This window comes from Sitophilus oryzae, unplaced genomic scaffold (genome assembly GCF_002938485.1).
Source record: "Sitophilus oryzae breed Bouriz unplaced genomic scaffold, Soryzae_2.0 scaffold_801_pilon_pilon, whole genome shotgun sequence".
NCBI lineage: Eukaryota > Metazoa > Arthropoda > Insecta > Coleoptera > Curculionidae > Sitophilus > Sitophilus oryzae.
In genome coordinates this window covers 1,010,375-1,038,090 of record NW_022147419.1, presented here as the reverse complement: position 1 = coordinate 1,038,090, position 27,716 = coordinate 1,010,375, and the positions used below count along the sequence as shown (strand labels likewise).

Genomic DNA, 27,716 nt, shown 5'->3' with positions numbered 1-27,716 from the left:
AAGAAATAAGAAACCTCATAATACATCCCACCTAGTTGCTTTAAAATTAATCAAATATTTTAGGGCTCGTGTCATATATAATTAATTAGGCAAATTACCTAATTAAAACGACCATAGATTGTAAATATTTTATATGACATCCAACTGAAGTTGACGTAACGTCAAGCTAAATTAAATGTCATAATATATGATTGATATGTAAATGAACACCCAGTAGTGTAGTAAATAAATCTAGTTTATTCTTATTTTTATAAACATATAGTAACAGGGTACTCTTAATAAATGTTGATGCAGTAAATGTAATAAACGACTATAATTAGATCTGAATTTTAACTGATAATGTTTACATTTTATCAGAAGAAATGAATAATGAAATTTCCAGACATTCTGTGAGGAAGTTGCTTTTGTTCAATAGAAATAATTAATCGTTTTAGTGATAAGACAACGTTTTTAAATATGACTTAAACCGATTTATGATTAACGCAAAATACCTTCGTATAAAACAGTTAAAATGGTACCTATTCCTGCAGAATATATGCCCGATTTTTGGAGCCTTCTTTCAACAGAATGCCCCATAGTTGAACTCACTTGTTTGTTACCAAATGGAATTATAGTATTACTCAAAGTGAACCACAATGCTACATTGGCTGAAATTAAAGAGGTAATCTTGTTTATTCAAGGTAGAATCTTTCCTGAAGCGTATTTTAATATTTTAGGATTTGTGGGAAGAGGCTTCCCGCTTTCCTCTATATGGAAAGCTCCACGACATATCAGTGTATACTTTTAAAATTATTAATTCTATGGCTGAAGAAGAAGAGCTTAACGATGACTTAAGAAAATTGTGCGATATCAAGCCAACCGGTGGTGTTTTGATAATATCAGAATGCAGAGGCAATTCAGTCGATCACTCAGTCAATGTTGCAATAGGTCATTTAATTGGAAAAGGTACTTACATTTAAAACAGTATAGAACAATAACATTATATTAAATATCAATTATAGGCTTGCAAGAATTTGATGCTCTTAATAGTAATGAGATCAATGATTTTCGATTCAAAATGAGAAAAATGGGTGATGAAATTTCAGAAAAGAGAAATCAAGGTACGTGGTTGGATAAGTTGCAATATCAATTTCCACCGAGGCTTTCCCAAAGTGATGACGTTAAGTTTAAGGGCATTAAATGTATTTGTGTAGAGACAAAGTGTGAATATGAAATAGCTGAATTTGAAAGAGAAGTACAAATCTTATTAAACTATTTGTGAGTACTTTAAAATAATTAGTTATTTCCTCAGAGTTTACAAAGTACATTTAAATTAAATGTTTTACCTACAACCAAACCAATAGAGTTAATGGAGATGATATTGTCAAAACGAGCCAATTTAAATATCAAAAATGAGAGTGTAACCGAGTACATTTTGAAAATATGTGGCCGAGATGAATATTTAGTTGGAGATTTCTCAATAATTGAGTTTCAGTATATACAGGATTGTCTTTTACAAGATATAATCCCTTCATTTTTAAGTGTACATATAAATCGGATACTTGGTAAATTGAATAATATCTTTTTTAAGTTGAAATATTTAATCTATGTTTAGTTTTAGATAATGACTATGATTATGTAGATATACTTGAGGCCAGGAAAAATAAAACAGTATTTAATTCAACAAATACATTAAGAAAAAAGAAAAACATTGAGTCAACTTGGAATATTTCAGATAACTATACAATAACTTTGTGTACAGCAAGTAAACTGAATTGTGATACAAAAAAATCAACTGAGGTATATATTACTAGCTTCTAGCGATTTTGTCTGCATACAGTTCACATTTCTTCTACATTCCCTTTATGACTGGGACGTTTTTAGACTCAGATGTAAATACTTTAAAGAAAAATTGCGAAATAAATTTTCAAAAAAAAAAAATTTCATACGCCTAGGACTAATTAAAAAAAATCATACAAAATTTCACCCCTAGTTAAAACCCCTTAGGAGATGAATTTCCGAAAATCACTTATAAATGTTCAATCCGCCACATAAGGGACATCTGTACAAAATTTCATACTGCTAGGACAGATTTTAATTATTTTATATACAACATTCACCTCTAATTTCTAAAACTCTAAAAAATCATACAAAATTTCACCCCTAGTTAAAACCCCTTAGGAGATGAATTTCCGAAAATGAATATTCTAAATATTGTTCTAATAAATGTTCAATCCTAATAAATGTTCAATCCTAATAAATGTTCAATCCGCCACATAAGGGACAAAACATACAAAATGTCATACTGCTAGAATAGATTTTAATTATTTTATATACAACATTCACCTCTAATTTCACCCCCTTAGAGGGTGAATCTCCAAAAATTGCTTTGTAGTGCTTAATTAACTTTACCTAAGGAATATCTGTACAAAATTTCATACCTACTTCTAAAACCAATTCTAATAAATTTTTGTATTAACTTTTACCCCTTATTTCACCCTCTTAGGAGATGAATTTCTAAAAAAGTTGCTGCTAAATACTCACTTTCGTCACTTAAGGAACCTCTGTACAAAATTTCATACTCCTAGGACTAATTTAAAAAAAAAATCATACAAAATTTCACCTCTAGTTAAAACCCCTTAGGAGATGAATTTCCGAAAATCGCTTATAAATGTTCAATCCGCCACATAAGGGACAAAACATACAAAATGTCATACTGCTAGGACAGATTTTAATTATTTTATATACAACATTCACCTCTAATCTCACCCCCTTAGAGGGCGAATCTCCAAAAATTGCTTTGTAGTGCTCAATTAACTTTATTAACTTTACATAAGGAATATCTACAAAATTTCATACCTACTTCTAAAACCAATTCTAATAAATTTTTGTACTACCTTTTACCCCTTATTTCACCCTCTTAGGAGATGAATTTCTAAAAATGTTACTGCTAAATACTCACTTTCGTCACTTAAAGAACCTGTGTACAAAATTTCATACTCCTAGGACTAATTTAAAAAAAAATCATACAAAATTTCACCCCTAGTTAAAACCCCTTAGGAGATGAATTTCCGAAAATCGCTTATAAATGTTCAATCCGCCACATAAGGGACAAAACATACAAAATGTCATACTGCTAGGACAGATTTTAATTATTTTATAAACAAGATTCACCTCTAATTTCACCCCCTTAGAGGGTGAATCTCCAAAAATTGCTTTGTGGTGCTCAATTAACTTTATTAACTTTACCTAAGGAATATCTGTACAAAATTTCATATCTACTTCTAAAACCTATTATAATAAATTTTTGTACTAACTTTTATCCCTTATTTCACCCTCTTAGGAGATGAATTTCTAAAAAAGTTGCTGCTAAATACTCACTTTTGTCACTTAAGGAACCTCTGTACAAAATTTCATACTCCTAGGACTAATTTAAAAAAAATCATACAAAATTTCACCCCTAGTTAAAACCCCTTAGGAGATGAATTTCCGAAAATCGCTTATAAATGTTCAATCCGCCACATAAGGGACAAAACATACAAAATGTCATACTGCTAGGACAGATTTTAATTATTTTATAAACAAGATTCACCTCTAATTTCACCCCCTTAGAGGGTGAATCTCCAAAAATTGCTTTGTGGTGCTCAATTAACTTTATTAACTTTACCTAAGGAATATCTGTACAAAATTTCATACCTACTTCTAAAACTAATTCTAGTAAATGTTTGTACTACCTTTTACCCCTTATTTCACCCTCTTAGAGGATGAATTTCTAAAAAAGTCGCTGCTAAATATTCACTTTCGTCACTTAAGGAACCTCTGTACAAAATTTTATACTCCTAGGACTAATTTAAAAAAAAATAAACAAAATTTCACCCCCAGTTTCACCTCCATAGGGGATGATTTTCCGAAAATCTCTTCTGTATCAATCTAGGACAGATTTATTTTTTTTTGTATACAACATTATTCACCCCCTTAGATGGCGAATTTCTAAAAGTCGCCTGTTAATACTCAATTACGTCACTCAAGTAGCAGCCTTCTAGAACAGATTTTAACAATTTTTTATGAAACCTATCCCTAATTTCACCCCCTTAGGTGTGAAATCTCCAAAAATTCCTTCTCAGTGCTCACATACATCACTCAAGGAATGTATTTCGCAAATTTCGTGCTTCTATGTCAAGCGGTTTCGGCTGTGCGTTGATACCTAAGTCAATTGAATTTATTGCTTATTGAAGATCAGTAATATTTTTACGAATTTTAAATATATTTTTTTTCAGATTGGTATACAGGTTGGTTTATTTCATGGTGGTAAACCTCTATGCCAACCGGTAAAAACTGAAGAAAGACTAGTTTCAGAAAAATGTGAAGTTGAATTTAATGTAGATTTAGAATTAGATATTGAAGTGTGGCATATTCCTAGAAATGCGAAATTATGCTTTGTTATATATGAATCGAATAAGTATTTTAAAGGCACAAAATCAAGAAAACCAAAGGAAGTCAAGGTACAGCAAACATTTTATTTTAAAATACAGATATTTTTAAACTATTTCATTTTTACAGGACAGTCAAATTAATCCTATAGCTTGGGCAAACACGACTGTTTTTGATTTTAAAGGCTATTTAAGGACAGGAGCCATGACACTTTACCTATGGACTTATGCAGAAGATATCATGTCGGATGATGTCCTGCATCCTTTAGGGACAGTTGTTAGTAATCCAAATAAGGAGTATTGTACAGCTTTAACTTTAATTTTTAAGAGGTATTCTGTTTTTTTAATGTATATTTTTGTGTAAAATTTTGACATTAAATATTGAGTTTTTAGTTATGGTAGTGATCAAAATTACACCTATCCTGCCTTAGAGACTGTTATAAATTATGGTAATAGTTTACAAGAAATTAATAATTCTATATTAGAAACACTGACTGATGAAACTAAAGAGAGTTTTTTAAGACTGATTAATGATATGGATAATTTTTATGATATATATGACCAGGTAATTATTTTATGTATGTTTAAGTTGAATATTTATTAATCATTTCTAAGCTATAATTTAGTTTTAAAGAAATTTTGCTCATAATTTATGAGAGACTGAGATTTTTTATAGTGTATCTTAGCTTTAAACCAGTGACAGTGTTCCTAAAGTTTTATCTAAGTAATTTTTAACAAAAATGTTCTTAGATTTGTTAGAAACAAGAACGGTAAACTAATAGGATTGCTCATCCTCATAAGACGTACGTTCGCCTCTTCCCGCGCTTCAGCTGACAGTTGTGACGTCATTATAGTCCTTGTCATGATAATGTGTATTATTAGTTGCCTATGGTAAAGTTATAAAAATAACAGCCGAGAAATTTTGAGTTAATTATTTTGTCAATTTTAAATGTGAAAAAGGTGTTTTTAAAGTTTTTAGAGCTATAGAATGTATAAATACGTTCATTTTGTGTTGTGGATTGTGACAAAGTGCTTACTAAGTGCCTACGATATTGTTTATTAATTATTTTAAGGCAAAATATGGAAATACTCTAAAAAAATGCCTGCAAAAGGTGATGCTGGGAACTGCTGTTCTTAAAAATCCATTATTCGAGTATTTAATACGATTTATACAGTTGATTTTCTATACTGCATACATATAAGGTGTTTAAATAAATAAACTAAATAATGAATGTTTTGAATCCGGCAACCAATAATGCACGTGTGTGTATTATTGGTTGCCGGATAAGGACTAATAACCACAAATACGTTTTAATAAAATATACGGAGAGTACCGCTTAAATTCCTGTCCCGATGTTGAAGGATGGCTATAGAATGTCAATGCATTTCCTACATAAGTCTATCCTTGTTCGGGAGGAGGTTTTCTGCGCTTGCTCGATCTGTAAGCACTTTGATTGGACAGTTCCAAATCATATGATATGTTTTGTTTTGGTTTTATTTATTTTAAGTTGAGGTTAAAGACGTTCTAATAATTGAATTAAATCTTTCGAAAAATTGGAAGTTTTTGTTAAATATTCTGAAATCAAATAATTTGATAATGTAACATTATGCGCATATTTATCAATTGAGATATTTTAATCGTATCCAACATGTTATGGCAAAACACTTTTTCAACCAAAAGTTTTCAGATATCTTCGATTTAGTTATTTTCGAATGTTTATTTTGTTTATATCTATTACAAACTCAAGGAGCAACAGTTTTTTACAAGTAGTGTTAATTTTGATGCTGGTGCAATACTTCTACTCGTTAAAATAAGTTTATTATAAATATTACAGACATTTAAAAAAATAGGCTATGGAATAGGTATATAAAAATTATTTTATATCTGTCTCACAATGGGGGGCTCCTAGTAGCGTAATAGGTATCTGCAGTGCGATTCTGTAAACATTTCCCTGTCTAGTGACTCATCAATCGTATACAAATAGCATAGGCTCGATAGGAAATTTCTTGCTACAGAGCTTACAGAATCCCATTGCTGATTTCTAAAATTCTTTTTCTAGATAGGCTTCCCGCATCGTAAAAACTCCTATTTTATGGTATGTAATTAGTATTCTGAAGGTATTAAAATATTTTAATATCAATATAGTTTTTTCACTGAAACTCGAGTTAAATCTTAATATACATTATTCATATTGTCGTTTTAGAGATTGTGCTTTTATACTTACTATTATGAAAATTTACTGAATAAAATATATAGTTGCAATCCTTTTACTGAACTCCTTAATTTCTTGTTTTATGAGGGGATAATTTTTGCTTATTTAGGTACTAATTTTAATCAGACCATTTTTTAATGAACTCATTTATATTTATATCATATCGTTCTAAGTAGACTTTGTTGTGTTAGACAATTATTATTAAATAAAACGAATGAAAAAAAGTGACAGGTACGATATTTTTTTTTTAAATTCAAAAAATAATTTAGTAAAACCACAATTATTAAGAAATTGTCTTAAAAACTTCGTAGTACAAATTGCATATCTATTTCACTTTTTTTAAAATTCAAAAAATAATTTAGTAAAACCTCAATTAAGGAACTGTCTTAAGAACTTAGTATTACAAATTGCATATCTATTTCACTCGACTTAAAAATTGCAGCAAAACAAAGTATAACAGTACATTTTTTACTGTCTATTGTTTCTTTTACTGCCCATGTATTTATGATCAATATCAACATCAGTCCTGGTTTAAAATGAAACAAAAGTAATTCTTTATTATTAACATATTTTTTATTAAACAAATATAACTAAAAGTATGTACATATTAAGTTTATACATAAATCAAGCTAGATACAAAAAATATAATTATTTACATTGTTGCATTGTAAATACTCTTTTATATTATGAAAAAAAAACAATAATAATTTACAATAAGACAGTTTGTGTGTAACTGTGTAAGCATTATAATTAGCCTTATGTAGTCTCTATTTTTAGTCTTTACATTATAATGTCTTTTTTATTTTAAAATAGTAAGACTAAATATAATGCTTTTAACAATTATTGATTTTTGAATAAAATTAGTTTAGTATATTTTTGTCTTATATTAACATCCCTTTCATTTCTGATTTTGCTTTCATGATACAAACGAACATCGAGAAAAATTTCTATTATTAATTTGGTTAGTTGGCTTCTACCACACAAGAAGCAGTAGCCCATTCCCATTGTTCTATTAATTAAACTACAGCAAAAGTCTTTAAAACTAAATCACAAAATTGTCAATAAACGCACAAAGATTAAAATACAAACGAAAACACAGTACACGTGGAAAACAGAAAGTTAGAGAAAACTCTAAAAATCCACGCCGACGACGCGTCCAAAAATAAATCGATAACCCATCTCGACACCATTCGGCCAATAGAAAAGTAGCATTTCGGCGCATGTGCATTACATCCATCTACTGAACAAGGATGGACTTATGTCAAACTCGATCTTCTGTCCTTCAATACTGGGACATAAATTCTCTCATTGCTCTTATGGGGAGGCCGCAGTATATTTTAATTAAAACGTATTTGAATAACCATGACAAGGACTACAATGACGTCACAAAGCGAGGAGTTTTTGCATGCACCTGGCAGACACTTTTGGCTGAATGAGCAGTCCTATTAGGTTAACTGTTCTTGTCTTAGAAATACAACCAAAGTACCTAGTGTTCCAGGATGTATATAGAGACAATCTTATTTATAAATAACAGTTGGAAGTGTTCCTGATATTTAAACATTACATTAAAATAAGACGTTTTTTCTTGGGATTATTGTTAAACAGACAAAATATCAAAAAATGTGTATATTCCAATAAAATATTACAGTACAGACATTAGTACATTATTTGCAATCATATCATATAATACTATTACAACTTAATTTCTACGCCTACAGTCCCCTAACAACAACAATAAGCAGCAAAAAGAAAGGGATAAAACTCGTGACGTGGCGAGCCTTACGTCACATAGCTAGCCATCGATGTTAGCGCACTGTTGTTGTCATATCTGTTATTTTTTGGAAGGGACAACAGTTGCGAACCTGATAAAACTAGTGACGCAGCGATCCATTCATCACATTAGTAGCTATCAATATCAGTGCACTGTTATTGTCATATCTATTATATTTTATACATCACAACAGTTGTGAGCTTAGTAAACCTCGCTTTGCAGCTATTCATCGATGTCATGGGACTGTTATTGTCATTTCTATTATTGTTGGTAGTCACAACAGATATAATCGTTGTAAATCTTATGTTAATGCAACAATCACAACATCATATTGGGAGCCGTCGACGTCAACGCACTGTTATTGCTAAATCTGTTATGTTTTGGAAGTCACAATAGTTGCGAGCTTGGTAAACTCGTGACGCAGCGTTACCAATGCACAGATCTATGCCATCGCACTGTTATGATCATATCTGTTATTTCTTGGAAGTGACGGAAGTGGCAACAGTAGCTAGCTTCAATAAACTCGTGAAGTGGCTATCCCATGTCATATCGGTGGTTGGCTGTTAAATATGACAATATCAGCGCAATGTTACAGCGCTTTCAGATGGAGCGGATCGTCCAAGATAGCTCATCTGAGCATACGCGACCCATGTGATATTCTTCATTTAAACTTATGGAATTCGCGGACGGTACGTGCGGACGCTCGCTCCATCTGAAAGCGCTGTTATTGTTATATCTAATATTTGTTGAACAATAGTTGCGAACCTTTGTAAAACTTGTGAGGCGGGAATCCCTGTATCTCATTGCTAGCTAGTTCTCGATTTCAGCAAACTGTTATTGTCTTATCTATTATTTTTTGGTCACAACAGTTTGCCACATCATATTGCGAACCTTTCATGTCAGCGAACTGTTATTTTCCTACTTGTTATATTTTAGAAGTTAGAACTGTTGCGATCGATCATTTCTAAATAACATATTGTTAAATGTCCCGTCTTTATTACAGGATAGAGAAACAATATGGTCTCATAGAAAATTCTGGATAAAACATACTCCAGAGTTATTTCCCAAGCTACTTTTGTGCATAGACTGGAACAAACGAGAGGATGTGAGCCAGGCAATAGTATTAACCAGAGAATGTCCAAAGTTGCCTATTGAAAAAGCCTTAGAACTTTTAGACTATGCTTATGCTGATCAGGTAGTAAGAAGTTTTGCTGTGCAGTGCTTACAAGATATGAGGTTAGTGGGTGTATATTTTATTTTGATTTTTTAAAAATAATTTTGATTGTTTTTAGTGATGAGGATCTTTTATTATATTTGTTACAACTAGTACAAGCAATCAAACATGAACTTTATCTTGATTGTGATTTAGTCAATTTTTTAATCAAGAGGGCTTTAGATAATCAAAAAATAGGGCATTATCTTTTTTGGCATTTGAGGTATGGAATCATATTTTGTATCATCTGATATTACTTTAAAAATTAGTTTATATTATGAATCTTAAGTAAAGAAGCGATTTTTACTTTATTAATTCAGGTCTGAAATGCAAGTGGCTTCAGTGTCTGTGCGTTTTGGATTAATCCTAGAAGCATACTGTAGAGGGAGCCAAGAGCATATTCCCGTTTTGCAAAGACAGTTAAAATCAATAGAAAAACTTAAACAATGCAGTGAAATTGTTCGAAATAGAAGAGATAAAGAGAAAGCAAAAGCGGCCTTGAAGGAATACATAGTTAATAATTCGGCAAAAGATATTGTTAGGAGTCCTCTAGATCCAAGTTATAGGTGTAATGGAATAAAGTAGGTCATTTGCTTATTTTACTCTAGTTTAAGAAATAACTTTCTGTTTTTGTGTTTTACAATGAATTTAGAGGTTATTTTAAATGATTATTCTTTTGTAAAATATTCTGGCATAGTAATGCATACTTTTTTTTAAATTATTTTTAATTTACAGGGTGGTCAATCTTATCTTTTGACAGGGTGTGTTATGAACTTACTTAAATTACTTCAGCATGTCCAATAACAACAAAAATTCATTTTGACATATGTTATACGACAACCGCCATGTCGGTAAATTACAAAAATCTTTAAAAAAAAACGACGAAAAAATTAGCGATGGGAACTATCGAATGAATTAGACTATCGAATGGTTAATGAATGAATGATTTCAACTATCGAATGGTTTTATTCGAATAAAATCATTCATTCATTTGTATACTAAAGCATATGTGACAACCTCGCCGTGCGACTAAATGGTTATCGGTGAGCCACGACTACCTATCGAATGCTTTTGATAAATGAAATTTAGTATTCGTTTGATTTTTGAATGCGTCAGTGCATTATTAGTTCTTCCAAATTTTTATAACTTCGCCGTATAAATACTGTGCTATTTTTGCGTTTATTAAAATAGTTAAAATACTAAAATAGTAGTTATTTTTTAATTTTATTTATTGACGATTGTGTGCATGTGCAGGTGGTCAAAATTTTTCCGAAAATTTGTGTGGTTTTCCGTAGTCCAATCTTTCAATTATTTAATTTTATATGGTATATGGTCTATTTTTTAATGGGAAATTTTGAGAAGTAGCAATTTTTAAGAGAGATGAGATGAACTTACAATTAATTTTAAAAATACATATTTGTATTTTAGATGTTTTAATAATATGAATTAGTTGAACTTAATAATCATATTTAAGTAATGTGGTTAAGTAAATGTGGTTATCGAACTCAAACTATGGGGTGAGAAAATTAAAATAAAAAGTTTTACACGTGCCAATTAAAAAAAAAAAAGTTAACAATGTTTGTATTTTGTTTATGGTAATTCTCTTACATGTAGTTTTTTGCGAAGAAATATTTCATTTATTTTTTAAAGTAAATGCCAGTAAAAGTAAATATAATTTTTAAATAGTAATATAAAGCACCTAATATAAATAATTTTGATTTCTAATTTTTTATTTATATTTTCTTTCCATTACACTGCATGCTTAGAAAATTAATAAATGTTTATATTTCATGATTTTAAAATTTGTTGTTAATATAACAAATTAGTTCTGCAATTATTATTATTTAATAAACCAACGTTGCCACACACAAAAAATTTAGAGACTATATTATTTTTAAATAGGATCTAATATAAATAATTTTGACATCTAATTTGTTGTTTATATTTTGCTACTACTTAAAAAAAAATATTTATATTAATTGATTTTAAATTTTTTTGTTAATAGGTATAACAAATTATTACTGTTATTATTATTTATTAAACCAGTCTTTGCTTAAAAACATTAAAAATCATTTTCCTACATCCAAAATAACAAGTATTATTGCAGTGTAACAACAGAATATTAATAAAAAAAAAGCAGAATATATAGACATACTATCCCTAACTAACTAAAGCCAAACAATAATATTCTTTGCTAATATCAACTAATACCAAAATATGTCAACAGCGCCCTTCATAATGTATTTTCTGTGTAAATACTAGCACCTCAATAAAAAAAAATAATGGGTCCTTATCTATATCTGACTCCGCAAAAAATCAAAGATGCCGGCTTGTTTCATAGCTGTCGGGTTTCTCGGAAAGAAACCTATGTCGCCGGGCGACAACTAAAATTCAGTTAATATTTTATTATAATCGATCCTGACGAATAAATGAATTTCATAAATGAATGAATTTTATAAACGAATGGTTTTTGCTGCCGAATTACTAGAATACAATATTTCAAGGCAGATGACGGATCTATTCGATAATTTTTATTCGAATAGTTTTCAACGAATGTTTTCTTAGTAACTATCGAATTATTCGAATGAATTGCAACTATCGAATGTTTCGATAGTATTCATTCGATAGTTCCCACTACTAGAAAAAATGGCTCAAAAAAGACTAAATTGAAAATTGTTTAAAATCTGATCTTACGTCTATGTTTCATACTTTTAAAAAATTAATATACTTTTAAAAAATTTAAAATTTTGGACATTTTACAGATTTTTTTCGCTAAAATTACATAAGGTAAATCCAACTAGAATAATTTTAAATTCAATAATTTTTACAGACTTGTAAATAATTGAAGGGTCCAGGAGAAAAACATGATAAGTGCCATTTTACTAATTTTACAGGAGAGCACTGGACGGCTGGTGGTTATCAGGTACTTTCCGTGTATTTTAGATTTTTAGTAGGCATATATCTTAGGATTTAACAACTTATTGCTCTGCAGACCAGTTAGACCTACTATAGTATTGTAAAATCCTAAAATTAAGAAATTGGCGCTCATCAAGTTTTTCCCCTGGACCCTTCAAGTGTAAAAAAACAAAAATGGTAAATTTTTAATCTACCCAACTTGATTCAATGGCTTATAAATAAAAAAATCTAACCTATTTTTTATTTAGAATAGTATTATATCATTCAGTAACTCTATAAAGCTATTTTGAAAGCTAAACTCCAAACTTCGAATTTAGGATATCCAGATTTCTATAAAGAATTTTCAGACCAGTGGGCCACCCTGTATATATGTAGTAATAACTAACCAATATTTCTTGCTAATGGATTATTTTGACTTGGGAAATCCTACATTAAGTGGATTAGCATCTGGGTTTGTATATTATGTCTTCTATCTCTTTCAGAATTGAAAAATGTAGAGTGATGGATAGTAAAATGAAACCCTTATGGATAGTTTACGAAAACTATGACAGATACGGAGAAGACGTGTATCTTATTTTTAAAAATGGCGATGATCTCAGACAGGACATGTTGACCTTACAAATGCTAAAAATTATGGATAAGTTATGGAAAAGGGAAGGTTTAGATCTGAGGTACTTAAAAATAATCATGGAAATCTATAACCTAAATCGTTTAATTAAAAATTAATTGATTTTACTAGGATGAATCCTTATAATTGCATATCACTTGAACCGAGAGTTGGAATGATTCAAGTCGTTTTAAATGCAGAAACTATAGCGAATATACAGAAGGAAAAGAATAGTTTTGCTCCAACTGCGTCTTTTAGAAAGGGTTCAATTTTAGGTTAGAAAATTTCGTATATTCTGAGTTAATTTTTAATAGAATTTATATTTCAGCTTGGTTGAAAGACCATAATACTACTGAAGCTGCCTTGAACAAAGCCATCAAAGAATTTACATTATCCTGTGCCGGCTACTGTGTAGCCACTTATGTTTTAGGAATCGGTGATAGACATTCTGACAATATTATGGTTAAAAAGACTGGACAGGTAAGATATACTAATAATTCAGTAATTGAACATGACAGTTCTGACTCGACTCGACTTCAGTGAAAATGATTTATAATTACATGTTATGTATTTTAATTATTGTAAATACCTAACATTTATTGAAATGTTTTTCTAAACGTATGACATAGTTTTTTCTAGTTATGGTATTTATGGTTTGTGTAACCTGTTACGTTCATTTCACCTTTAACAACCAATTTTTAACCATTATCCAATTTCAACAAAACTTAAAATAAATCTTAAAACCCTAATATCCAATACTGGTGCGGTCAGTGCCTGAGAATATCTTTATTACCCATTGTTATATGAGCAACCCCTATTGTTCTCTATAAGAAAGATAACACTCAACTAATCTTTCTACACCACGTGGGCGTGGAAAAGTCGAAAACCAGTCAACAATACGAATAAAAATCAGTTGAGCATTGACTTAGACTAGGCAGAAGAATTATAGCATACTTTGGAACTATTCGGGGACTTCTTGGGCACGTGGAATCGGAATATCGGTCGGAAAAAGGCTGTTTTAATCCCATAACGGAAATTGGTCGGCGGTCCATGTAAATCCCACAAAATACAACCACGTCTCTGACCAAATGTGTTCCGGAAGACTTAATCACTAGGAAGACCTGCTAATTCACTAGGAAGACCTGCTAATCACCAACAGGGAATGCTTCACGGAACGGCAGCCAGTTCTTCACGACGATATTCTGACGGTGGATACACAAGAAGTGATGCAAGGATTCGATTTCCTTCACAAAATCAGATTTCAACCGGAAATCTCCCTCCAGGATATAGATAGAGAACTATATATCTTGACTAGTCCAACTCACAAAAAGGCATAAATAAAAAACGATGTTCTAGATTATTTTCACAGCCATCTTCGATATCCGGTCAATGAACGAACTAAACTCACAAATTCCCACAATTAAAAGAACGAATTGCACACTGCGATCCACATCAAAAATAACCAATTTAACTACGAAATTTTATCTGATAATTATAAAATTTCAATAACCAAAACAAAGGATAAATAAATCCAAAAACATCTGATATGATCTGACAGTGACAAGGGACAAACGATGACCACCGATCCAGTGACAATATTCTGTGGCTCTATAGCGCGGTGTATATCGGGTTGCATAATTGTAAAATTTAAATAAAATAATATTTAACAATAAAATTATAGTAAACATGATGCAAAAATAATAGCTATTTGCGATATTTTATGAGCTAGCACACAGAGGTCGTTGCGAGGAAATTTGACTGTTACATGTTAAAACTGTCTGCATTTTATTGGAACATATACCTTTAAAGTGAAATTTGTACCATCTTTTGGCATGTCACACTGTACACAACAAAATGCCTTTTGCATTTATAATGAAGGCCCGCCCCCCTTGTACTATCACTAAGAAATATACACTACTCAAAACATTTATCGCACATTTGAATAAAAGTAATTATTACGCATTTCTAAATGAAGCATGCATTTTTCTGCCGTTCTCTTGTGAGTTTTTTAAAGATAATTAGGGTACGCACTGTCATGTAATTTTTAGTCGGCCGACTATTTAGTTGCAAAAGTGAAAACAATACATTCTTATGAAGCCGATCGGCGCAATATTTGACCGCATTGACCGTATCCTTAGGCTATGCGCTGACAGGCAATTTTTAATCGGCCGACTATTTAGTTGCATATTTGTAACCAATATGTCCTTATGGAGCCGCGCTGACATGCAATTAACTAATAGTCGACTAACTAAAAAATAAAAGATAAACGCGTAGGCTTATTGTTCCGAATTTTCCTTCACAGTATCCAAACTACCGTATGATCGAATAAAAACGGCGTCAGCGATGGCTATGAAATGAAGATCGCTGTCATTTTATATGTAAACTGATATGGGAAATGTCATCGATCGTCATTTCTAAGCCAACTGGACGCCGTTTTTTTTTCGATCATACGGTATTTATAACCGTAAGTCAGGGAATTCAGTGTCTTCTTTTTCAAATTAATATATTTTTTTAGAAGATATGCGATAATTGTTTTGAGTAGTTTAATAATAAGACTATAATTTTACTGTCTTACAAGCAATCGTGAAAAACTACAAATATTAAGCTTCAGACTACTGACTTTGTTGGAATGACCTATAGAAAACACATTTACTGTAACTTATAAACCTTCTAGATAATCAGATTCTCTCTCTATCTCTAAAAATACTTTATGCTAAAACGGACTTTTTATTGTTATTTTCAGTTATTTCATATTGACTTTGGTCATATTCTCGGACATTTTAAAGAGAAGTTCGGTATAAAAAGGGAGAGAGTGCCTTTCGTCTTGACGCACGATTTTGTGTTCGTCATCAACAAGGGCCAAAAAACTCAGCAAGAAACCCCAACAGAATTTAAGGAATTTCAAGATAATTGCGAGAAGGTAAGTTATTTATATGTCTTTTTTATTTTTTGTGTATTTTCATTTTTTGTATATTTGATTATTTGTTTTCAAATACGCGGTGTTCTAAATAAATGACTTGATTACAATTTAGATTCGAATCCTCAATAGAATAAATCTCACACATTACACGAAATCGCCTTATTTAACCAACGCACCTACGTCAACCATGTCTACAGGGCTATAATGAAAATGTAACAGTTTTAGACCCTCCTCATATCAAAAATGTAGCTCAGGTTCGGGGAAACGGCAAAGTTCTTTCTTTGCCAATAAGAGATTCCATTAAGGTCCATTCAACACTACAGTTTTGTTATATTGTTTAAAATTGTTCCGTTAATAGTGTATTATTTTATTAGGAGTAAAAATGATATTTTGTGTGGCGAGGCTGTACGTTTGACATTACAGGCGAGGCACAAAAAGTCATTTTTACACTGAATAGAACATGCTATTTCTTTCAAACATCATAAATAATTTTTTAAACAATTTTAAACGTTCCTAATAATATAAAAAAAAATAAAAGTAATACCTTATAAGTAATTATATATCGAGAAACGTAACCATAGGGTTACGCTTGTTGAATTTGACACTTTCTGTCAGTTTAATAATAGATTTTCGTACTTTTATGCTTAGGCGTAAAGGTGTTTTACTTTTATGCCTAGGCGTTAAAATGACTTTTATATTGTCAGTCATGTCGCAAAAATTAATACTTTTGTAACGTTTGACAAAAAAAAATGTTTTAGACCTATGGAAAATCTTACTGGATACTAGAATTGAGGAAAGTTAAAAGTTAAAGAAAAAAAACAAAATGTGTTTCATAACTTGTTTAATTATGTATTATTATATATTAATTGTTTTATGCATTATAATTCGGAAGGCAATATCTTCTTTCTTATTTAATTGACAATTATATAAACTACAGTTGTGAAAATATGACACAAGCTGTAGATAAGTAAAATGAATACTATAAATAATATTTTTATACTTTTTTAACAATTCCCATGGATTGATAGCAGATTTCTTTCTAGGCAATAAAAATTAAATAGTGTCTTGATTACAAGTGGCTTCATAAACTCGTCAGGACTTAACTCCTGATTGTCGAAAATTGGCAAAAAACTAAGTAACATACGTAGGTTATATATGTTTGTGGCGTTATTATTATTATTATTATTCTTTCTTTCATTTATTATTTTCAACTTCCTAACACATGAATTTATATTCTTAGGCATCACCGCTTTCATGTTTTTACTATAAATTACTCCCCCATATCATTTGTAATATTGAAGATGTTATGATCAGAAAATAAGTAAATCTTAGGTGTTAGTTAGCTATCATAGTCTCTGGGTATCACCGTTTCACTTTTATATCCCAACGCACTAACCCAACATTTGCAAGAAAACAGTGGTTGTCGTTTCAATGTTGAATAGTTGGTACAGTTTAGAGTTACAATGTGAAGTTTTAGAACATTAAATCGCAAAAAATACCTTTCAAACCTTGTTAACTTTTTTGAAATTATATTTATATTGATTTTCAAGTTATATAACTCTTTTACAAATAAACACCTTTTTGTCTTCTGTAGCATTCTAGGGATATAATGCTACAAAATATATCTATCTATAGTTTCTATATAGGTATAACTGCTTTTTGAGTCCACATTGTAACTTAAGCTGTCAGAAGACAAGACGTAAAAATAAAAAAGAATTGAAATAAATCTAATCTTATATTTTCAGGCTTTCATGATTTTAAGAAAACATGGCAATTTGATATTGTCGCTATTTGCCATGATGATATCTACAGGATTGCCTGAACTGAGTTCCGAAAAAGATCTGCAGTATTTAAGGGAAACTTTGGTGAGTATTCACGATAAAAATGAAATGGAGTTTTTGGTGTTTAATATGTTATGCTAAAATTTTTTTTACTAATATGTTCTCTTGTGATTTGTGGATTCTATACATGTTTTTTTGGTATTATGACAGTTATATTAGAGCTTTTATGTAGCTATTTATCACTTAAAAACTATTAAAAAGTCACTCCGTAAAAATTTCACAGACAAAATTGTCACACCACACTTCCTTTACTCAAAGTTGTTTATTTAAAAAAAATCTTGAATTGTTGGTATTTTACTTGGTTGCTATTTTGAAAACGTTTTGAGTAGACACAATACATAAAACACTGATTTAAAATACTTACTTATGAAAGCTTATGTTCTGATTTTTGTTATAAATTCACAAATCGTGCACTTTAAAGGTACGCGCACACTGACCAGAGCCGCACGCGCCGCAACGACCGAAGAAAAATATTGTTTGTGTTACTTTCAATGAAGGTGCGCACACTAGCCAGAGCCGCACGAATCGCATCGACGAAAATGCGGCCAGCATTGTTGAACCAGAATGATTGTCGAAAATACGGCTAGTGCTGCTGACGTCACACGCAATTCCTTCCACTCTACGTAGGTAGCCGAAGAGGAGATTAGAAATTCAATATGCTAAGAAAGTTCGCAAATTTTTCACGGCTCATATTGAAAAATGTTTAGTTCATCCTCAATTAAATATGGAAATAATGTGGATTTTTGCAAATATTGTGAACCTATAACTTTCGATTCTTTCTTGTGATTTCTTCTTCTTCTATTAGCAAGTAGCTTATAATTATTTCTTGTTCGTTGTCATTTGTTCCTTATCACCGCAGACAGCGACTGATGAGAAATTCGATTGGCAAATACAGATGTAGTAGAGGCAAAAAGAAACAAAATAGCGAATAATGCGGCGCGTTCGGTACGGCCCAGTGTGCCCAAGAAAAAATAGTGCGATTGGTGCGGCGCGTGCGGCGAGTGCGGCGTTGGTCAGTGTGCGCGTACCTTAAACGTTCCACTACGCAGAATGTTTGTCTTACTTTGATAAAAAGGTAGTCTTACCCACTTTTTTTTTAGAATTTAGAATGAGAGGGAGGGGGTTAATCACTTCGACCTTACAGATCCATTGTGTCCCCCTTTCTTGAATCATAACTCATCATACAGTCCCAGGGCTTTGACAAAAAAAAGCCAGTATCTGGGACGGTTTTATAGAGGGTAGTTCTCCATCTCCAATATCAGTTGTACCAAAATTCATGGCACGAATGGTTGTCGTCTCGGCGCACGCAGTGATGAGGTGTACTGGTGTTTCCCCATCTTCCCCACAGAATCTGCATTCGCCGTTTCTTCTTAGTTTCAATCTACTGAGGTGTTCATTGAGGAGACAGTGTCCTGTTAAAAACCCCGTGACAATCCGAAGATTGTTCTTACTTAGACCCAGGAAGATCTGTGATTTTTCTTGATCATAAGCCCTCAGAAACTTCTTCGAGTGTCTTAGACCATTGCAAGATTTCCATTCCAGGTTGCGGATGGAATCTTCCAAGTTCTTGAGTTCCGCCTTGAGTTGGTTACCACTTGGAAAGCAGAACGGTTCTGGTCCAGTTAGTGGTCCAGTTAGTAGATTATTTGCTTTTTCATTGCCTTCTATCCCTTGGTGAGCAGGCACCCAGAGTAGGAGGACTTTGTTTTCTTTGCCTAATTTATTCAGCTTCTCTATGCGTTCTTTGACCAATTTCGAATTGATTGATACTGAGTTGATCGCTTTTAACGCTGCTTGACTATCAGACAAGACGGCCATTTCTTGTTTCCGATAGTTCATATCTAAGATAAGTTGTACGCATCTTTCGATAGCGTAGATTTCTGCCTGTAGGATATTAGGGTAAGTGCCCATTGGTTCGGAGTATTTAGCTCTTGGCCCAAACACTCCGATCCATGTTCCCGTATTGGTTTTGGAAGCATCAGTATACCAAGTTATGGTATGGTCTTTTAACTGCTGGGCAAGCGTTTCGCTCTTCCAATCCTTTTTATTGCTCAATACTACATTGAGATGTTTCTCAAAGTTGTACGTTCTTGGCATGTCGTCCACTGGGAGTTGCAGGAGTGGTATTTCCTTTTTGAGGGTGTTCCAAGCCCCTCATCTGACAATTCTCCCAGTACTAATTCCGTTAGTGACCATTCTAATCATTGTTGCATTGGCATATCTACCAATGACAATGTGCAGTGGTGTTAGATCTAGAATAACCTCTACTGCTGCTGTTGGACAGGTTCTCATGGCTCCTGTGATGCAAACGCATGCTAGTCTCTGGACTTTGCATAGGTTTAGCCTTGCCGTCCGTTGCTCTAGTTTTGTGTACCAGGCAACTGTTCCATAAGTAATCATGGCTCTTACTATCATGGTATACATCCAGCGCAAAATGTTAGGGGAGCAGCCCCATCTATTTCCGGCCAGTCTTCTGCATATCATGAGAGCCTTTATGGCTTTGCTGGTAGTGTTCTTAATATGCCTGTTCCACAGGAGTTTACTGTCCAGGGTTATTCCCAGGTATTTAACTTCCTGTGTTGGCAGTATTTCCTTTCCATCTAGTTGGATTCTTTTCAAGTCTTTTTTCATTAGTCTTACCCACGTTTTTCTTCAATATTAAATTCTTATGATCCTTATGATTTTTCTTCAATATTATATCCCAGATGAAGATGTAAACGAAACGTCGTATCCAAATTTGCAGGGTGGGATCGTGGGCACCGTCGGCGTCGCTCACATAGCCTACACACCAATTGAATGCGTCAATCAATCCTAATTTATGTCATATACTAAACATACCAAATCTGTTTTTTTTATATAAAAAAATAAAAAAGTTATAGGGGTGAGCCACTTTTGAGACGCACCCGGTATAGACTGTCCAAAGAATCAGGAATTATTTCGAAAACAATTACAGAAAATACAATTTGTTTGTGAAATAAAATCACAAACACAGCTGTATCAATAAGCTTAGTAGTGGACTTAGTAGTTGCCTACTGTAACAACCTTCCCAGATTAATAACACTTTTTGATGAATTAAGGTTGATTCTCACTATACCTTCCGTATATACGTTCCGTATCAGTTCCATACTTTTTATTGTACAATTTATTGTTTTTTGTTAAGTTTTATTTTAAAAATTTGTATCTTTTGAAAAATGAAATAGATTTAATTAAGAGGTGAAAGAATAAATAAATATCAGCAAAATTTTAACACAGCTGGTACAAACGTAAGAACTTGACAACGCTGTTTCCGATACGCTTCAGTCCGTTCGCCAAAAAAAGTGTATGGAAGGAAAGGATATGGAACGGAAAGGAAATGGAACGGATAGTGTGCATTGTCATATTCATTTACATGATATAATAGTTTATGTAAACGGAAGGGAAACGGAAGGGAGCTGATATGGAAGGTATAGTGAGAATCAACCTTTATTTTCTGAACTATTTGATCTTACTTAGAGTTTATACAGTATTACATACTTTTTACATATTTATTTATAAAAATTGTATTACAGGTGCTATCGAAAACTGATGAAGAAGCCAAGGCCCATTTCAGAGCTAAATTCGACGAGGCACTGTCAAATTCTTGGAAGACCTCGTTAAATTGGGCTTCCCATAATATAGCTAAGAATAATAAAGGCTGAAATAATGATAAGTCATTTCTTAAATAAGTGCAAAGCACATTTATCAATATAAATAAAGGTTTATTTCGGTGAATTTTATAAAAAAAAATCGTGTTACAAAAATTAGTCCGAACTGTACTTTATACCCCAGAATTTTACATGTTTATTGTTATATATTTGGTGTTCTAAACAAAATTATATTAAATTTATTTTATATTGATATAATCAAATTATTGTGGTCGCTTTTTTATTTATTTATATATTATATTGCATGTTATTTTATTATTCATTTTCATAATTATTGTCTATTTGATTTAAATTGAATAGATAATATAGAAACATAATTATGCACTTATTTAAGGAATATTAAGTATTTTTTTTAATGTAAGTTGCAATTATAAAGCATTCTAAATAAATGATGTGCCAATGTTAATAAAATTGTATCGATGCGAATGAATAACTTGAATATAATAAATATGTTGTTTGTCATATATATGTTGTTTTTATTTCATTTAGGGACCTTCAGATTATTAAATTTTTTATTAGAATTTTTTTTTGATATGACGATACACTATAATAGGCACCCTCTCCCGGAGATCCGATCGAGGGTGTATTTTACCTCCGGACGACGATTTTGTCCCACTACAATGTTCCATCTTTGATAAATGTCAGCTGCGTAACAAGGTTCAACTGTGACAGTTACGTTGCCGCACAGTTTTAGCTGCAACTGTAGCACGGGATGGCTAGGAGTAGTTTACTACTCCTCTTCTCCAAAAAGATGACTGGTCTGGTATGGGAGGGGGAAAGAAATCACTGCGACCTTATAGATCTATTGTGCCCCCCTTTCTTGAGTTATAACTATCATTCAGTTTCAGAGCTTTGAGAAAAGCCAGTATCTGAGACGGTTTTATAGAGGTTAGTTTTCCATCTCCGATATCAGTCGTACCAAAATTTATGGCTCGAATGGTTGTCGTCTCGGCGCACTCAGCGATGAGGTGTTCTAGTGTTTCTCTATTTGTCCCACAGAATCTGCATTCGCCGTTGTTTCTTAGCTTCGATCTCCTGAGGTGTTTATTGAGGAGACAGTCCTATGTTAAAAACCCTGTGACAATTCGAAGATCGTTTTTACTTAAATCAAAGAAAATCTTTGATTTTTCTCGATCGTAAGTTCTGAGAAATTTTTTCAAGAGTCTTGGACCGTTAGAGAATTCTAATTCCAGGTTATGGATGGATTCTTCTAAGTTCTTGAGTTCCACTTTAAGTTGGTTTCCACTTGGAAAGCAGAATGGTTCTGGTCGAGTTAGTACAGTGTTCGTTCCTTTTCTAGCTAGATCGTTTACTGCTACCCAGATTAGGAGGACTTTATTTTCTTTGCCTAATTTGTTCAGCTTCTCTAGGCATTCTTTGACCAACTTTGAATTGATGGTTACTGAGTTGATCGCACTATTTTAAATTTCAATCTAGAGTGCCATGGCTATGTTAAAACACTAATTCTTAATCAAGGAGCCTTGGAAAAATAGATTGGATCGTCTAATGTTTTTAGTGTCGTGTCCTGACCAGTTTAAAAATTCTCAAATCGTATTTTTAATCATATCTCAATTTTTTCAAATGGAACGAGGGTGGCTCATTAGCATGTTTGGAAAAAGCATTTTTTTACGAATAATTTGATACCACACACTTGGTATTTCGAGTCAAATTGTCGTTATAAACCGCATGTTATAATTTCAAATAAACCATATGCGAAAATGTCAAAAGTTGACATGTGATATGTCATTCTATTCAGAGTGTTATTTTCTATCGAATAAAGTAAAAAAATACCGAGGGTGCCATTTAAAAATCAAAAGTTGTAGTCATTTCCGGTGAAACAGGAAGTGACCGAAAACAATTGAATACGTCAATCTATCCTAATTTATGTCATATATACTCATACCAAATCTCGTTTTTTCAACTGAAAAAATAAAAAAAGTTATAGGGGTGAGCCACTTTTGAGACGCACCCGGTATATTTGACTAATTATATAAATTACCGGTAATTTTACATCACTAGGTGGACTTGCTTATTAAAATTATTGTATCGCTAACACCAAAACAAATTCTGAAGTTAAATACCACAAAAATGACTTAGAAAACCCACTTAATTATCAGTTTCTATGATCATAAGACACGTGGTAATATTAAGCGATATTTTTTGTCATGTTCTCGTTGAGGAATTGAGGTTGATTTGCGGATAAGCAGACATCCCCAAAACGTAGTAAAATTAACATTTATTCGGTACGAAAACAGGCACAGATTTGTGGTAGATCGTTTATTTTTTAGCTCGTTACGGAACAATCGAGGTCAAACAAGTCCACTTGTGGCGAAATACTTCTCGATTGGCGTGGTCGCCAACTCTTAATAACGGTCAGTTATGGGTCATTTTGCTTGTTCTAACGCTATTTAATGTAAAAAATAAAGGACGATAATTTTCTTTTTGAAAATAAATGATATTTTTTTACTTTTATTCTGTCTGGGTTACAATTTAAATTGTAGTTTATATACAACTAGCGTGTACCCGCAGCTTCGTTCGCGTCGAATTAATCATTCACAGTGGTGATGATAAAGCAAAGCAAGAATTTCCATTAACATACAAACTGGATAAAATTTTCTCACATTTATGTCAGCATGAGAAAAAACAATATGGCGATATTATTATATAACTTGGTAATATCTGAGGGGTAGTTTAATCTCGTTGGAATTTGACTTTCGAAAAATCCGTTTGCCAAAAATAAGCTTTTTACGTCAAACAGTTTAAGCAGAATAATCAGTTACCCAACTTTTTGGAACGCCCTGTATGATTTTTTAAAAAAATTCAAAATATGTAAAAAAACAAAATAAATTATGCGTGTTCAAGCGTTTTCCCGAAAGGCTAACCGTTTTTTAAATAACAAATATTGTAATATTTGAGGGGCGTTTTTACCCTCTTGGAATTTGAGATTTGAGAAACCCCTCCTTATCGAATCTCTACACCCCACAGTCAATCCGTTTGCCAAATTTCAGCCTTTAACGTCAAGCAGTTTAAGCAGAATCGTGATTACTCAATGGTCATATTTTATGAAACACCCTGTATAAATTTTTAAAAAAACTTAAAATATGTAAAACAAAATAAAATATACGTGTTTAAGAGTTCTTCCGAAAAACTCACTTGTTTTTAAATAAAAATTATTCTAATATTTGAGGGGTGGTTTCACCCCCTTAGAATTCGAGTTTCGAAAAATCCCTTCTTATCGAACCTCTACACCCTAAAGTCAATCCGTTTTCCAAAAATCAGCTTTTTACGTCAAGCGCTTTAAGCAGGATCGTGATTAATCAATAACCAGATTTTTTGAAACACCCTGTATACATTTTTAAAAATCTTAAAATATGTAAAAAACAAAATAAAATATACGTGTTTAAGCGTTTTTTCGGAAACTTGACGGTTTTTTAAATAAAAAATATAATATTTGAGGGGTGGTTTCACCCCCTTGGAACTGGAATTTCGAAAAATCCTTCTTATCGAACTTCTACACCCTAGAATCAACCTGTATGCCAAAATTGAGCTTCTTACGTTGAGTGGTTTGAGCAGGATCGTGATTAATCAGTGAGTCAGTCACTTAAGGATTTCATATATTAGTATAGATTTTATTAATTTTTTAATAGAATATACTACCGGAATGTTCCCCAATACATTTCGGATTACCCTGTATAAAACGGGAGAAAGGAGCATGCGTTTAAATTATTAGGCTTGAAATCCTTGTAAATAAAGTAGACTTCATCATTTGTCTGCTAACAAGAAGGTGACGAACATAAATTTACTGTCTAGTAAGATTCTAGTAAGTAAGTAAGTAACTTTGCTTTCCATTTTCCATTGTTTTCAGATAGTTGATTATGCAAACTAAATACTTAAATATATTCTACAGCACACTCTTTTCTAGCGTTATCCCGTTATGTAACACAAAAACTCCCCCAATTTTTCAAATTATTTTTATGATACCGCACGCAACTCCAGCGAGAAACACACGACGCTTATTCTCAAAACTGGACCGTATATAAGTTTTTCATATCGTATAATTCTACTATAAGTGCCCTGAACCTAATAATTTAATAATAACATACTTTTATGATTATGCGACAAACTTTCAGGCGGCTGGGTTGGACTAGCGCCAGTTTTGTTCATTAGAATGTATATGGACCACCAACTGTAATAAATTATTATAAGCGAATTAGGTTTTCTTGATTTATTTCGGTATATGTCCATGTATATTTTTATGATCATATTTTATGATAACATATCTAACTTTATGTATAATAATTGTATTATACTGTTTTTTATAATTACTTCAATAATTTATTGAAAAATTGTACATACCACCCGGTACAATTTTTCCGGTACAACCCGGCCTTGTTTAATATATTGGTTTAAATAAAATAATTTGTCTTTTTTTAAAAAATTGAGTATCATGTACAAATAAATTATGTTCTTTTTGATTGCGATGTTCTCAAAAAGGGCAAAATGACCAACCAAACGAGAACTATAACCTCTAAAATCAAAGTTATTCGATTACAGTTATATTTTTAAATTAATAGTAGTATCGTCTGATGTCTCTTTAATATAATAATAATAATATTAGCTCCCGTATATAGCGTTTAACGCCTTGGGAGTAGCAAGGTACACCTTGCCATACTAGAGCCGTTCGGTATACAAGGAAGGTAATGTGGCTAGCACTACGCTTCAACCGCCTATTATTACCTCAGGATCGTGAATCCCAAGTACTCATTTAAGGCTGAGTCGACCTAGGTACCCAAACTATTTTTATTTTAATAAAAATAGTCGGCTGATGAAATGCCAGGTGTGGGAATCGAACCCACTACCTTCAGATTGGTAGACGAGAGCCTGTACCTCTACGCCTCTACTCCATCGCCACCGAGCACCTTAATAAAATATACTTTGTGAAAAAAAGTTATAAATAAAACAAACTAATCCCATTCTTATAGAGATTTAGAACTGATTGTGTAATAATAATAATCAATATTTTTGTTATCCAATAGTTTGTCAAATTTAAATTTAAGCAATCCTGAATATCAGAAAATACGACCGCAGATAAACCGGATCGGGTGTATGTATGCATATGTCTACAAAAATGTAATTGGCAAGAGAAAATAATATTATTGTTTATTCGAACGCGTATACGCATATATCCGTGGATTTTACGTAGGGATATCCGAATATTGAACAGATGTTTGTGTTCTATTGCGGTTTAGAGAGTTTCGATGCTTTTATATCCGCCATAATTCCATATGGATTGTAAAGAAAAATGTAAAATGCAAAATATCAGAACTGTGGTTTCAGCTAAAAAACATTACCAGTACATAATTAAAAATGTAAAATACAAAATATTAGGACTGTGGTTTACTAAAGGCTAAAAAAACATCACCAGTACATAATTATATTTAGATTAACAAGACTATGTTGTTTTATTTTTTGATACATACAACAACAATTTAGAGTTGGGCAAAAGTTAAGATTTGTTCTATTTAAAAACTACAAACGTTAGTATAAAAATTATGAACATTTTTTTATTAAACCTTAAAAATTTATCTCTAAATGCCTCTTTTGTAAAACTGTCAACAAATAAATACATATATGTAGTAATCAGTAGAATTTTTTAATAAAAAAAGTTCACTATTCTTGTTGCTAAAACACATTCATTCTCTTAATTATCTATTTAATTTTCCCATTTACTAAATAATTAAACAAAATTAAATTTTAAAATATATGCTACATTAATTAGTAAATAATTTAAACAGAATATTATAAATTCTTTTCAAGTAGGCACTTTGACGGTGTGATTAAAAATTTTAATTGTTTAATAAAATTAAAATTTAATTTTAGTTTATGAAACTTTGGAGAACAGCATATTATTACTGAGTGTAAACAAACTATTTTCCGTCTTCATATCAGTCTTGTTATTATTTGATTTAGATTATACATAGTTGCTCATCGCAATATTTTAGTCTTTTGGTTTTCCATTTACATTTCTAGGGTTTACGCTTTTAGTGCAGCTGCTTTTTGCAAACGACTGCCATGTATTTGCATAGAAAATATGTTGGGGTTTCAGCTGCGTTTTCGCAGTATTTACATTTAAAATATTTACT

At 31.8% G+C, this 27,716-nt stretch overlaps 1 protein-coding gene across 3 annotated transcripts; it reads left to right on the top strand.

Moving 5' to 3' along the window:
• The first annotated feature begins 188 nt into the window (after positions 1-188).
• On the top strand, positions 189-22,037 carry LOC115888539 (phosphatidylinositol 4,5-bisphosphate 3-kinase catalytic subunit delta isoform-like). Of its 3 annotated transcripts, none has more exons than XM_030908287.1 (17): positions 189-661; positions 717-945; positions 1,002-1,234; positions 1,292-1,544; positions 1,595-1,779; positions 4,257-4,481; positions 4,540-4,739; positions 4,803-4,974; positions 9,397-9,629; positions 9,686-9,829; positions 9,927-10,187; positions 13,005-13,193; positions 13,262-13,404; positions 13,458-13,609; positions 15,873-16,049; positions 17,795-17,914; positions 21,439-22,037. In XM_030908287.1, exons 1-17 carry the CDS (start codon positions 512-514, stop codon positions 21,565-21,567), a joined length of 3,195 nt encoding a protein of 1,064 aa, XP_030764147.1. In that variant the 5' UTR covers positions 189-511; the 3' UTR covers positions 21,568-22,037. The 3 variants fall into 3 exon arrangements, with proteins under 3 accessions (XP_030764147.1, XP_030764148.1, XP_030764149.1); XM_030908288.1 differs by having other exon boundaries at positions 1,601-1,779; positions 21,439-21,656; XM_030908289.1 differs by lacking the exons at positions 17,795-17,914; positions 21,439-22,037 and adding an exon at positions 17,093-17,225.
• The last annotated feature ends 5,679 nt before the right edge of the window (positions 22,038-27,716 follow it).

Bases quoted from the DNA above. Each gene is read 5' to 3' on its own strand.
- LOC115888539 (XM_030908287.1), top strand. From the start codon at position 512: ATGGTACCTATTCCTGCAGAATATATGCCCGATTTTTGGAGCCTTCTT. The intron at 9,830-9,926 runs GTATGGAATCAT...TTATTAATTCAG, and splicing joins TATCTTTTTTGGCATTTGAG to GTCTGAAATGCAAGTGGCTT. The intron at 16,050-17,794 runs GTAAGTTATTTA...TTATATTTTCAG, and splicing joins TTCAAGATAATTGCGAGAAG to GCTTTCATGATTTTAAGAAA.